This window comes from Sinohyriopsis cumingii, unplaced genomic scaffold (genome assembly GCF_028554795.1).
Source record: "Sinohyriopsis cumingii isolate HCF-2022 unplaced genomic scaffold, ASM2855479v2 utg000837l, whole genome shotgun sequence".
Classification (NCBI taxonomy): Eukaryota; Metazoa; Mollusca; class Bivalvia; order Unionida; family Unionidae; genus Sinohyriopsis; species Sinohyriopsis cumingii.
Genome location: NW_028315936.1, coordinates 1,272,414 through 1,286,008, shown reverse-complemented (window position 1 = coordinate 1,286,008; position 13,595 = coordinate 1,272,414). Strand labels below are relative to the sequence as shown.

At 36.4% G+C, this 13,595-nt stretch overlaps 1 protein-coding gene across 1 annotated transcript; it reads right to left on the bottom strand.

Moving 5' to 3' along the window:
- Positions 1-498: 498 nt before the first annotated feature.
- LOC149773182 (baculoviral IAP repeat-containing protein 7-like) lies at positions 499-12,995 on the bottom strand. The gene is made up of 6 exons (XM_089946683.1): positions 12,398-12,995; positions 9,953-10,128; positions 9,108-9,192; positions 6,302-6,526; positions 4,762-4,833; positions 499-755 (listed from the first exon to the last, which is right to left on the bottom strand). Exons 1-6 carry the CDS (start codon positions 12,993-12,995, stop codon positions 514-516), a joined length of 1,398 nt encoding a protein of 465 aa, XP_089802809.1. The 3' UTR covers positions 499-513.
- Between the last annotated feature and the right edge of the window lie 600 nt (positions 12,996-13,595).

Sequence of the window (13,595 nt, the reverse complement as noted above, 5' to 3'; positions counted from 1 at the left end):
ATTCATCCATGATAAATATAGAGAAAGAAATAAACAGAAATACTGCTGGAGTACACTTCTCTTATGTGAGAAAATGCCAAAGAATTGCATAATGGAGGAAAGGGTATATGTGAATTTAATATTTGCAAGGCCTCCTGAAGGCACATGCTTCTTAGCATGAGCGGTAGAAACATCTGATGATCTGACAGCACATGGCATCAATCTGTCCATCCAAAGGGATACCACTTTTGCATGATTTCCATTTTGTCATGCAAGCACCTTTTAGAACATTTGTTGCCAAATGCATCAAATGATGTAACCAGTGTCTTGTCACGCTTGAGGGGGCTGGATTTGCAAGAAGATAATCGATGTACTCTTAGTGTACTATGATCGGATGATGTATCTAAAGAAGAATTAGCTAAAAAAAATATTACAACACGATACCATTAATTTATCTTAACATCGATATTAAAGTGGTAAACCAATAAAACAATTTCCATGATATACATATACTGGACATTTCGCAAATAAAACTTATCCAAAAAATATCTTCACTGTCCCTTTAATCAATGTTCTGCAGACTGGGCATTTTCTCATTGCAGGGGCACAGTCAGGACATGTCACAAGATGACCACAAGGCAGGAAAACCACACTGATGGTGTTGTCAAGGCAGATTTTGCATAATGTGGTGTCTTGTAATTCTCTGTGTTCATTCCTGATCTTCTCTGGATCTATTTGAACTTCTTCACCACTGTCACCCTCTGCTGCCCCATACACTGCAACAAAATCATTGGTAACATATATACTCACTCATGAACTGAAAACAGCATCAACCCTGACCTTCTAACCAAAAGGACTGGGAGATCTGGGTCAATGTTGTCAATATTCTACTGATTACTCCTAACATATTGCAAAGACTCAGATCTGGGAATATGCAAATTCATGTGGTAGGTGTCAGTGCATCAGAGTGGTTAAATATTCTGGTTCCAATCAAACTTGCTGAGCACTAAAAATAAACTTTGTATACTGGTTACCTCTATATAGCCTACCAAAATTTGGTTCCAACAGTGTCTGCTGTGGGAAAAAGCCATATTAATATGATGAACACACCAAAATGAAAAAGAAATAAACAGAAGAAATATAAACCAGAGTTGTAACTGAGCTGCGGTAATCAAGATACACCAAAACTGATGTTTAATAAACTTTGAAAATGAGGTCATAGTGAATAAGTTTGGTGTGCAAAATATATTTATCTTTAGATGCAAAAAGTCGGCTTTATAGATGGAAACTTTTGGAAAGGTATTTACATCACAGCCCCAAAACTATTATTTTCAATAGTTTTAAATACAACACTGGCAGGTAAGTCACACATACCCATTTTCTGTGCCAGACCAGATATTCCCACATGCAAGCTTGGTTTAATATTTGATTGAAATTACTGTGACAGCCATCTAGGAAGTACACTCTAGAGTTCAAATAAAATTGTGTCCTTGATATGCAGGTGTTCTTTATATACAGGTAACATAAATATATGGTTTAATACATAATCCTGACAGGTAAGACAGAAAAAGAGATGCATAAGGAGACAAAGTGAATTTTGTATCCTGTGTTTTAAAATTATTTAAAATGACAGCCCAAGCATAGATGATTAGAACTCCATTTAGTACCATATCTCATGTTATTTAAATTTTCAGTTAATACCGAAAGAATATATTATCATCTGAATATTTCATGTATTATCCAAACTGACCACTCTCCAAAAGATCCAATCATGTCCTGTCACACTGCCTGCGTACCAAAGGCTTTGATAAAGCTAACTTGAAAGTCGATAATTATTTTATTATATGACTAAAAATTTGTTTATATTTAATTTCCTTTCACAGTGTTAAGACAATATTAAATTAGCTTTAAACTTCAAAATGCTATGCACAAATTTCAATAAAAAGCAAACTTTTTCAATTTGAAACTAAAATGATCCAAACTAAAATGAAATTCATAATTAAAATCTAATGTCCAGGCAAATATTTTTTCATTTTCTGCTGTAATTTCAAAGAATCTTGCAATGTCCTACTTCTGAAGCATGATTGTGCAGGGGCACATTTGAACTGGTGCTGCTTTTTGGACTGTGGTAGCCATGAAGATAATGCCACTTCTTGGCTGATTTTGACTAGCAAGGAACAGATCTGTTGGACGGGTGTTGCTGGTCACTCAGATCTTGGGAAGCCACAGAGAGAAGAAGTTCTCGGAAGAGGGTCTCTGCAGCCAGGGCATCAGTGCTCAGAAGGTTCTTGCTGTGCTCCAGTAAGTCTTGGAAGAGTCCATAGCTACATTCCTGAAGAGGTGGAGAAGCTTTGCTGATCAATCCATGGATGTGAATAATGCATGTCTAAATATTTCAGCCGCTGTCTCCAGAAAGTGCTGAAGTGCAACTGGAGACAGAGGCTGAAAGAGGATGCTGAGAAAACCTAGGCATACAAAATGATGGTGACCAATGATCTAGCCTTAAGTTATAAATCCTTTAGTATTTTGACTGGAAGGTGGAGCCAGGTCCATTAAGAAATGCCCACTTGTGATGTGCCAGCATCCAAGGTGGGAAGTTAAAGGGGCCAGGCAGGAGTGGGAACCCAATAGCTAGCTGCAGAAAGAAGATGTCTCAATACAGATGGGGAAATTTACCATTTCTTATACTGCCTAGCAATGTTCTGGCCTTATTTAATTTTTTTTTGAAAGCTCCTGCACCATAGCAGAGTTGGGGGGGGGGGGATTTTAGTGTCCTTCAAGCCTAAGGGCTTTAAACACAATTCTCAGGGCAGAAGATGGTAAACTTTGTTGACCACTTTGTCCAATGACCAAATCTCCTGCTCCATTGCCTGGTTCGATGGCTGGGTTGTGGGAGGGGACAGATGACTGGAAGGAAAATGCATGTTCATACAAAAAATTCATTAAATCCAACAGGATTTGACAGGGTGTCTTCATCCAACACTTTCTTGTATGTGATAAATTATCCTGAGACCTGGATATAAGGGAAACTTGGTCCAGTAACTCCCCATGTGGGGTGAAGGACCTGTCCCTGGTGGCAAACTCTGCAAGCTGGAGAGAGTGACTCTTAACCTTCCAAGGGCATTTAGGTGAAGAGGGCCCATCTCACTCCCTTTTTATTGACTCCACTTTGCATGAGGGAAATGTCAAATGATGACTTATGGTCTGCAGTATCAACCTCTACTGTTGGGCCAAGGCCCTGAAGTCCATGACTGCATAAAATGCAATGATTAAAGTGGGCGATCTAAAATCCTGTAGGGAACTCAATGGGATTTTAGACAATTAGTAAATGCTGATCTGATCACTTTCCCTTCACCTTCTACTGAGACCCAACGGTAGCCTGGCAAGAGGGGGGGCTCCAACCCAGTCCCTATTTCTGTACCAAGGTGGCTCCAGTGATCTGTGACTAGTGCCCATTGACTGGTGCATGGCAACCTGTCATCCACCATTGACTGGTCACTAGTAAATGACCAGATACATAGAGGTTAATACAGCAGTCCATAAGTCACCATTTGTTATTCATGATCTCTTGACAAAACAGGTACATGTCAAAAGAGAAGATGTAGAAAAAAAAAGAAAAAATTGGAGGAGAGAGAAGAGTAGGAGGCTAAGAAGATGCACTGACAGTTACATATTAGGTTTCTGTAACTGACATAATATGACTTATCACTGAAAATAATATATTTCTTCTAAAGCTTATTACTGGCTATTTTATGAATAAACTTTACTTAAGTACATACATGACCAAACTAGCGAGTTAGGAAAAAGATGCAGAAGGTTTTATTTTGAAGACTTGTTCACCTCTAAGGGACAATTCCAGGCAATTCATTATGAGATGTGGGGCAAGTTGCTCAACCAAGAATTATCATAAAGTATAAAGATTTAACACCAAGTAGGGGCATAACACAAAAATCTCATCAGATCATCAAGGCAAAACAACATGCACATGTATCTCCCATTTCAACCAAGTTTCAGGGCAATTCATTCAAAGCTGCTCAACAACAGACCAGGATAACATTACAATAAAGAATAAGCTGATTAAGGGCCTCAAATAAATAATCATCTAGGGTTGCTTCTTACTTGTTTTCACCTTGGCACTTACCAGAGGAAAATAAAAACACCCACCTGTTTCTGATAGAGAAAGAAACATAATTACCTTTGTGAATGTTTGGTCTTGTTGCTGTTGTGGGTTTAACACCATTTTTCAGCACATGATAGGCTATACATGGCGGCCAGTATTAATGGTGGAGGAAGAACCTGGGTAAACAACGGAAAGAACCACCAACCCATTAGAAGCTACTGGGAAGTTTTCTCACATACCCACACTGGCCGAATCCAAGACTTGAACCTACGCAGACAGAGGTGAGATAGCAGTGATCTGTAATGAAGAGTGCTTTAGATCACTTGGCCACTCTGGGCCCCCAAATTTTGGTCTGTATATTAAATTATGTTATTCATCATGGATGTAAATTACAAATTCTCAACTATGAGCAAGATCCAGAACAACTGTGGCGAAGTTTATGGCCAATACGTGTATTTGGCAATACAGAGTGAACTGATAAGTAGGAAAGCATGGGTCAGACACATTCAAATAAATGGTTGACCCTTTCTCAATGATTCTTTTTTGTCAGGTTTATATTCAAGAAAAGGAAACATGATAAGTTATTCAGTGATTTGTCATTCTACCTAGTTTATCATTTCTTTCATTATCTTGAGCAGCGTGAGATGATGGCTGGGATTTACTTTTTGCTGCACCCTCTTCCTCAATTTCAAAAACAGCCTCCATTATAATTTGTCCAGTCAGTTCCTCAGTTCCTGTTTTGAAATATAAAATAAAACATATTCGATGAAACATGCATGATTTCAAAGTTTTCATTATTCAATATGCAAAGAACTTCTATCCACTTCATGTAAACATATCATGAAATTATTATTGTTCAATTTTATGACAAATCCACATGAGATATTTTTGTTGTGTCAATACAAAATAATGTGTATTGTTTCCAAGAATTTCTTTTTATATGCAGATTACTAGCATTTGTATGAAAATTTCAAGACAGAAGTTTTTTCTGAGTATCTTTCTCTACTCTCACTGCAAACCTGATCTATCAGAATCTAATATTGGATATATCTAATCTGTTATTACTGTATAAGTCCAGTCAAACTTCAAACAACAAAGAGTCTGATCTGCCCTACCATAATGCACCTGCAGATCAGGGTCTATGCTGTTTGTTCTACTGATTTCTCCCAACAAAATGCAGAGACCCTGTTCTACTGGCACATTACACAACAGCAGATCTGTGTCTGTGTCATTTGCATATGGGCTCATCTTATAAATGAGTAAATACGGTAGAAAACAGATACAGGTCAGTATAATAATGTCGTTATTGCTTTTTATGATTAAATACTTCCCGCTATAGATGCAGATTTCCCCAGCAAATGGTTATTGTTTACATTTACTCTTCTATTACATGCATGACCATAGTGAATTCGTCCTGTACATATAACAATCAGTGCTGACCATGAATGTTTTAATTGCATACAATGTCATAATTTAAAAACACCTTTGTTAAATTTAAGCTGATCAACATCATTCTTTCTTTTTTAAAAATGAACAAAATAGCAAATTCAACTGGAATTTACATCTGCCATCACATAATGCACCAAGCAGTCTTGTTCCATGCACTTTGTTTTGCTTATAAATTCAAGTGAATAACACAGAACAAGCTGATTTGATGTAAAGTTATATATAATGGCAGATGTGAGTCAGATCTAGGTGCTTGTTATGAAATGCTTTAGTAAGTGGCCATCCATTTAGTATGTACGCATGGAGGGGGGAGGGGGTAACCCAATGCATATGCTTGCATATTGGGGTGTCTACTGATAATGTACGCTTGCATAGGAAATGGGGTGGGTGGTTAAACCTAGGTAATAATTTGTCTATTACATAACCTGTTTGATTGGGTTCAGTTGGTGTTTGAATTTTAGCAGACACTAGACAAACTGTTTAAAGTTACGCAGCTTATTTCTATGATGCAGCCAGACATTTAACATCAGTGGACTATCTGTTTTATTAAACACATTAATATTATTAATCCTTTATGGTTTCTACATGGAATAAATAAAGGCCATTCTATAGAATTTGGGGTGGGTGGGTGCATCAAGTGTACGTATGCAGGTGGGGTGTGTAAAAAAAGTATGCATGTGTACAGTGGGAGGGGGTCAAGCTTTGCCAGAATTTTGCATACATACTAAATGGATGGCCCCTAATATGTGCACAGACCCTTTTTTATCACTATCCTCTCAATGGCCCGTTGAACCAGTTTGGGTTGGTAGCCCATGTCTAGTACACTCTGAGCTGCATCTGTACGTAAGTATTTCTGTACATCAGCATTACCAGGAGATGAGGTGGATGCTGCTGCACCACTGGCAGCACTACATGTAGTTCGATTGCTGTTAGTAGACTCTCCAGGAACTGCAGAATCTTTTGCTGTGTTGTTCTGGGAATCTAAAGAATAAAAGTGAGTGAACTTTATATAAAAAAGACAGTAAGTAGTAATGTATATTTTATATATTTTCACTTGTGCAGTTTTTGTAATTAGCATGACAGCAAATAAAAGGGAAGTAAGTAAAATGGAAGTGTTACGGAACTGTATGCACAAAAATACTTTTGTATTATATATAAACATAAATATAGATTTGGTTTTCTTACCACAGTGGTACCAGGGTGTATCATTGTAGCCTTGGCAATTTCAAAATAGTAAATTATGTTCACTTAATGCAACTAATTATTACATAAAATACTAGCTGTATGGAGGCCTGTGTTATCCACCTGTGGGTTTGACCATGTGAGCCTTGTCACAGGTATTCTTTCTAAGGAAGCAATCTTTAGCTGTTGCAATATGTAAAGGTGTAGAACTGTATTCTTCCTTGCCTCTATTGTTTCTTATAAAATCATTTATAACATTGTTTCAGATTTTATTTTATATTTCTAGAACATCAGAAATATGCCAGATAATGTCATGATGTTAGATAAAATATAGACATAGGCAGATGGTTGAAAATATTTCACACCAAGGAGGAGATGGTAGTTTCATCTACTGAATGTTGTTGCTTTTGAGTTTACGAGATTTTTAGCATATGATATGCTGCACATGTGGCCAGTATATTTGGTAGAGGAAGAACCCAGGAATAACTACCAATCCACAGGAAGCTGCTGACTAGCTTTCTCACATACCCATGCTTGCCGAGCCCAAGACTCCAACCCGTGCCAACAGAGGTCAACAGAATGAAATTGATGAAACCAAGGACGTGTCCTTGCATGCATGGCAGCATTGGGAACTGAATAAAATATCGTGATTGATTATCAGTTTAGCTAATTGATTGTTAATAATCAGCTATTGATTTAAAATCAATTAATTGTCTACACAATGTCTTGCCACAACTGTGGCTATGTTTTAAATATCATCAAGTTCCAGACATCCCGAATGATGCAGAATTGAATTTCGACTAAAATCTCAGAAAAAAATCAATGGTTGCTTGTAAATAAGTCAAAATTGGAATAGAATGAGGAGGATGAGAAAGAGATGGGAGAGGATGATACCATTTATTTATACAAATGATCAAAGGTTAATGACTTCTCTCTGGGTTCTTCAATTTCATCCACCTTATGATCACTGTACAATGGGTAACATAATGTGTGGAACATTAACAACTATATAAAGGGTATGATAAAATAGTATGACAGTCTCAGCTTACAAATGTCATGAGTCATGTCAAAGATTTATAAAAATGGTACTAGCAGCTTCCTCTTTTGTTGCTCAGCATTAAGTTGTCAGTGTTAGGACTGGTCAGCATAGTGTCAGTATAATTTGACTGGGTGGGACATGATGCTACATGTCTGTGGCATGATGCCTCAGTGTTAGACATCACTAAAAGCTGCCACACTGCAGACATCATAGCAGTATGATAAAAAATTAATAAAGCTACATTAAAAATCCAAATCACACACACACTAATTTAAAGAAGTATTATAAAACCTATAACAGTTCAACTTTTGCAGCAGAATTCATGATCAAAGTAATCAAATGCATTCTTGAAGTCAAGGAAAACAATCCCTGTCAAAATAACTATTATCTATTTCTTGATGCTAAATATCTGTTAATTTTGGTGAACTCTGTTATGCGAGTAATATTTTCTAGATCCTGATTGTGCCCTATGAATATAAAGTAAGTTTTTAAAATAAAATCACAGATCTGCATAACTACTTGCTTTTCAAATCATTTTGATAATAAAGATAGAATGGATACTGGTCTGTAGTTCCCTGGATCCTCCTTTTCACCTTTCTTATAGATCGGTGTAACCATTCCATGTTTCAAGGTATCTGAAAAGTTACCATGCATTTATCTTAGGGGTAATCCACTTGGGTGTAATTTGGTGTTTAACCCTTTTTGTCTAAGACTATTTTATAACTGATTCTTTATCTGTTTGCTGTTTCATGACAATCCTCCAAGTGCTTTAGAAGAGGTAGCAATAGCAAACTTGTACTAACAGACAGATGAGTGATTGATGGACAAAAGATGCTACAATAAGTTCTTCTGGTCCATGAGCAGCAGAACTGAAAGTCTAAGCCATTCAGACAAGAAAACCATTGGAGATAAATTTCTTCTATTTTCAATGACTTAGTGTACAATGCTATATTTAGAAACGTAGAAAGAACAACTTCAGTTAGACTTGATTTTCATGATGGCAGTATCTGATTCAAAGCTTTATTTGGGTCACCCATACCTGTACTATAAGCAATGCTTTGTGAAAACATTGCAGAGTACAAAAGACACTGATGTAGTAGTATTCAATGAGGCTAGTTTTCTTGTCTGGGTTTCTTCTTTAAACACTCTGACTGTGATTGGCTGAGACATAAATCAACTGCCAAAGACCAAAGCATTTTGCATGCTGATGACATGGAATGGTAAGATTAATTTTAGAACAGTAACATATAGAATACAACTGAAATGAATGTACTGCTACGGTATTAAATCACTAATTAAACTGAATTGCCATTACAATATCAAGTGATGAAACTACACTACCTTTCTTTGCAGTATATGCAGTAGATGTCTCAGTGTTGTTTGTGGGTGGCTGGTTTGCTCCACCATTATTTATCTTTGCCTCCTCCTGAAAGAAGTTAGAGAACACTTTATGGAGTGTGATAGAATTTCTCAATGCATTAAATGCTTAACAAACAAAATCTTCTGCCTAAACTAATGGACACAATCTCTGAAAGTAGGGACTGTTACAGAATGTAATATGGCAAGCAATTAATCTTCACATGCCTTGAAGATGAGTGTCTTCATATAAATGGTAGGAATCCTCACAGCTTGTGATTCAACACTTAAACATTAAGAGCTGGGGTGCGGGGGCTTACTAGTGACATCAGATGTTCGTGTCATTTTTAATAGGTGCCAAGAGGCAACCTTTTAATGATTCAAAAGTTTGATCAAAATGAACAACCGAAATTAAACTTGATGTATATTTAATCTTCTCTATAAAAATGCAACCATTTGACTCGTTGAAGCATTCATGATACTTAAGGAATTGCAATAGGCTTAAATGAAAATATTATCGAAGTGGAATGTTTGATATATGCAAGCAATGCCTGCCCTAGTGATCAGTCTTTATTACACAACAAATATTACTGATTCAGAACCATTTCTAGGAAGAAAAAAACAAAACATGAGAAAATGTTTGACAGGTTAACTGAATCAGAATTAGTTACTATTTATTACATTTTTTAGGTGAATACAGGCTGGTCCAGATGAAAATACAGTAACCACAGTTGCTATCTTCTATTTCCACTGCCCATTTGTACAAGTTAGGCAAATTTCTCCTTTTCATTTTGAGGAAGTATGCAAATGCTGATGCAACTTAATCTTACCCTCTCAGCTATTTCGACTGCCCTCTTTACAAGGGAGACAAATTCCTCCCCTTTCATTTTGTAGACATAAAAGCAAGAGGTCGACCATCGTGCATGTTCAATCCATGGATCATCTTCACACATCCAATGTCGCAATCCAACTCCACAGTGAAAACATCGGACACAGTCACTGAATCCTAAAGACAAATATTACAAACTAAATTTATTGCACCTTCTTTTTTTCTTATTTCTTACCTACATACCATTACACCCACCAAATAGCATTATGTAGACTTTGTGACATGTTCACACACATATATACACACAATTACACATGCAGTTACCCTCAAACAATCTTTATATAACCTAAACAAAATGACTATTACTAAATACATTATATTACTCAACTGTTTGGGGGTTCTCATTTTTAGAAATACACTGAAAAAAATCCAAGTATTGGCAAGCTATTGTTCCAGAATCATTTTCACTGTATATATTTATTTTGTGTGTGTGTGATTTGAATTTTTAAGATAGCTTTAACAATTTTAAAGTCATATCACTCTGATGTCTGCAGTGTGGCAGTTTATAGTGATGTCTAGCACTGAAACATCATGCTGCAGACATGCAGCATCATGTCCCACCCAACAACATTATCCTGACACCAGGTCGACCAGTCCTAACACTAACCACTTAATGCTGAGCACCAAGTGAGGCAGCTGCTAGTACCATTTCATAAGTCTTTGGTATCACTCACTCAGGATTTTAACCTGTGACCTTCTGCATCCAAAGTGGATACTCTAACCACTTAGACCACTGGAGTGATACATTTATTTTGTAATAGTAGATCAAAAGTGTCCTGTGTTGTGAGGCTATGAAGTCCATTTCATGAGGTCTGAGCAGGCTAGTGTTCATCCAATTCTCTAAAGAGAAATAATTCACTAAATTAAAAATGAAAATTACAAGCCTTGACAACAAAAGGGCACATTTAGTTTCAGCCAGTAAATGAGTTTCATTTGAAGCAAACAATATCCATTACTCAGAGCGAATTGGTGCTATGTCATTGCAAGCAGTATTCAAGAAGGAATTATGGGTAAACTGGTACTATATAATGCTCTAACAAGTTCAACCATTATATCAATGAAAATACTTTCAAAGTGTAACTTAGTACCAGTCATACCCATAGGAAGTACCTTATATGAAACTATGGTGTATTGTGAGATACTGAAAGGGGTTATGAGGGTGCATATATGTATTCATCTGATGACTGAAAGCTTACTTTTGAGATTTTATAATTAAAAAAATTAAAAAACAACTAATTTCCATTATATTTTTATTTGCGTTGCATTCCATTTTTCCATTTCATATTTTATTTTATTTCCATTTCGTTCCATAATTTCCATTGTGTATTTAAGTTATACCATCTTGAATCATCAGTAATACTCAGTTAGTGTAAAAATTAACTGCTCATGATCCAAAAATGACGAAAATACCAAGAACAGAATAACTTGTTCGTACACAATACATATTAATGTAATAATTGCATTTGATAGGGCTTCCATGCAAATAGGTGCAAGAGCACATAATGCAAGAAAATTTTCAGTCAGTGAACTTCTTTATGAAAATTAGCATCTCTGCAAAATGTTACACTGGATTTGGGTGGGTTGCAGGTGTTTCATTGGATTTGGGTGGGTTGCAGGTGTTAAATTTTTCAAGTTCAGCTGATCTGATTAATCTAAAAGTTTGTAGGAATATGCAGATTTTAATGCAGCTAAATATTTTATAATACTCCTTAACATCATTAGTATTTAATGAAAAGAAGTAAAGTGTTACTGATGATTCAAGCTGGTATGACTAAAACAAATGGTAAAATGGAACGTAATGGATATAAAATAAAATATGAAATGGAAAAATGGAATGCAACACAAATAAAAACATTATTGAAGCAGTCATCAATCATGGTTCAGATCAGTTGGTAGAATTTTCTCCACTGGAAAACACAACATAAATATATTAAACAATACTTCTTGATTTAAATGTGTATTTCTTAATGTGCATTGGAGCCAAATCATAACTTAATATAGTTCCACTGTGTCTGCTGATCTTGATTGCTTATGAGGCTGGTCACTGTCATATGAAACATGATACACTAAAATTATGACATTATTTAAGCAAGTGTGGGTCATGTTTTAATCTAGGTACCTTTTGACTTGAGTACATTTTAACTTGGGTACATTTTGGTCTGGGAACGTTTTGACTTGTGTATGTTTCGGCTTGGGTACATTTCGACATGTTTCCCTGGTAATTATCTACTGCATAGGAGAACCTGCTTTCAAACAAAGCTAAAAGTTATCTAAAGTCATGTCAAACTATGAAACATTAGATCACTAACATGCCAAATCTTAGTAGAGATGGCTTCCAATGTATAGAAATTAATTTATACTAGTCAAAAAGCATATCATAGCCTACCTGCAAAGTAGAATCCACATTCAGCCATTTCCTCTGGTCTCTGATGCAGTTCTGCTGGCCAGCCATGAAATGAGTTTATTCTCGCGTTCTTAAATGCATACTGTGGATACTTGGGTGGTGGCTCTTTGACAGAGTTAACAACTGCAATAGATTGATTGTCCATTACATTTTGTCGCTCTGATGATACCAAGTGGTTTGATGGTGAACCTTTAGATGTCACAAGCATTTCACGTGTTTCACTGGAGATTTTTATATGATTTTGCTCATTTGATGGAAGCATCAAAGATAACACACCTTGTGTAGTGTCTGATGGAACTGACCCATCAGTTCTTTGGATGGCAAGAAGACGCACATCGATAGTTGATTGTGGCAAATTTGCTTTTCTAATTGGAATATTGACTACAGTATTATTTGTAAGGAAGCTACACCTGGGAGCCAATTTCTGATGAATCAACAGTGGAATGTCTTCAAGGACCCAATTGTCTTTACGACTGCCACAGCAATAGCAGATCACCTGGTCACTGCATCCACCATAATAAAATCCAGCTCCTATTATTCTGATGGCAAAGGGTCGATTACCTCTTGGAAAACATTTCATGGTGCATAGTCGGAGCATCTCAAATTTCATCATTGTCTGTGTTTCTGGAATCTTATCTGATGCAAGCTATGTTAATATTTCTCTCAGTTCATTGGTGGTTTGTCCCTCAAAAAACTGAACTATTACATCTCGACTGAGTTTTGGTGGTGGAAGTGGATTTCGTGTAAGCCAAATAGTGCTGTGAAAATCAGACTTTTTCCTGTCCTTCATACCAATATCTCTTACATTTTGTTCATCAAAGTCTGTAATACTCTGTTCATGTTGCATAATGCCAAACTGGATTTGCTGCTCAGTTTCATTGCCATTTTCCTTTTGGTCAAAAGTGTTGAACTTTCTCTCAAAGAAATCTTTGAGTGATGTTTGCAGACTAGGTACCATTTGAATTTCATGTACTGTATTTTGTTTTCTGCATTTCTGAGAATGTTTGTCTGGTGCTCTTAAAGAAACAACTGAATCCCATGAAATACTACCTGAAAGGTCCTCAATACCTCCATCTTGCTGAATACCAGCATCATCCGTTGGTAGTGATGATGATACCTGCATTTTCATTACAGTTGCTGAAAAAAAAAGTTTTGAACTGTCAGTGCATGAATACTGCCT

Excerpts from the sequence above, each read along its gene's own strand:
- LOC149773182 (XM_089946683.1), bottom strand. The coding sequence starts at position 12,995 with ATGAAATGTTTTCCAAGAGGTAATCGACCCTTTGCCATCAGAATAATA. Across the intron at positions 10,129-12,397 it reads ATGTGGATTCTACTTTGCAG|GATTCAGTGACTGTGTCCGA; the intron begins GTAGGCTATGAT and ends ATTTGTCTTTAG. Across the intron at positions 9,193-9,952 it reads CAGTCGAAATAGCTGAGAGG|GAGGAGGCAAAGATAAATAA; the intron begins GTAAGATTAAGT and ends AACTTCTTTCAG.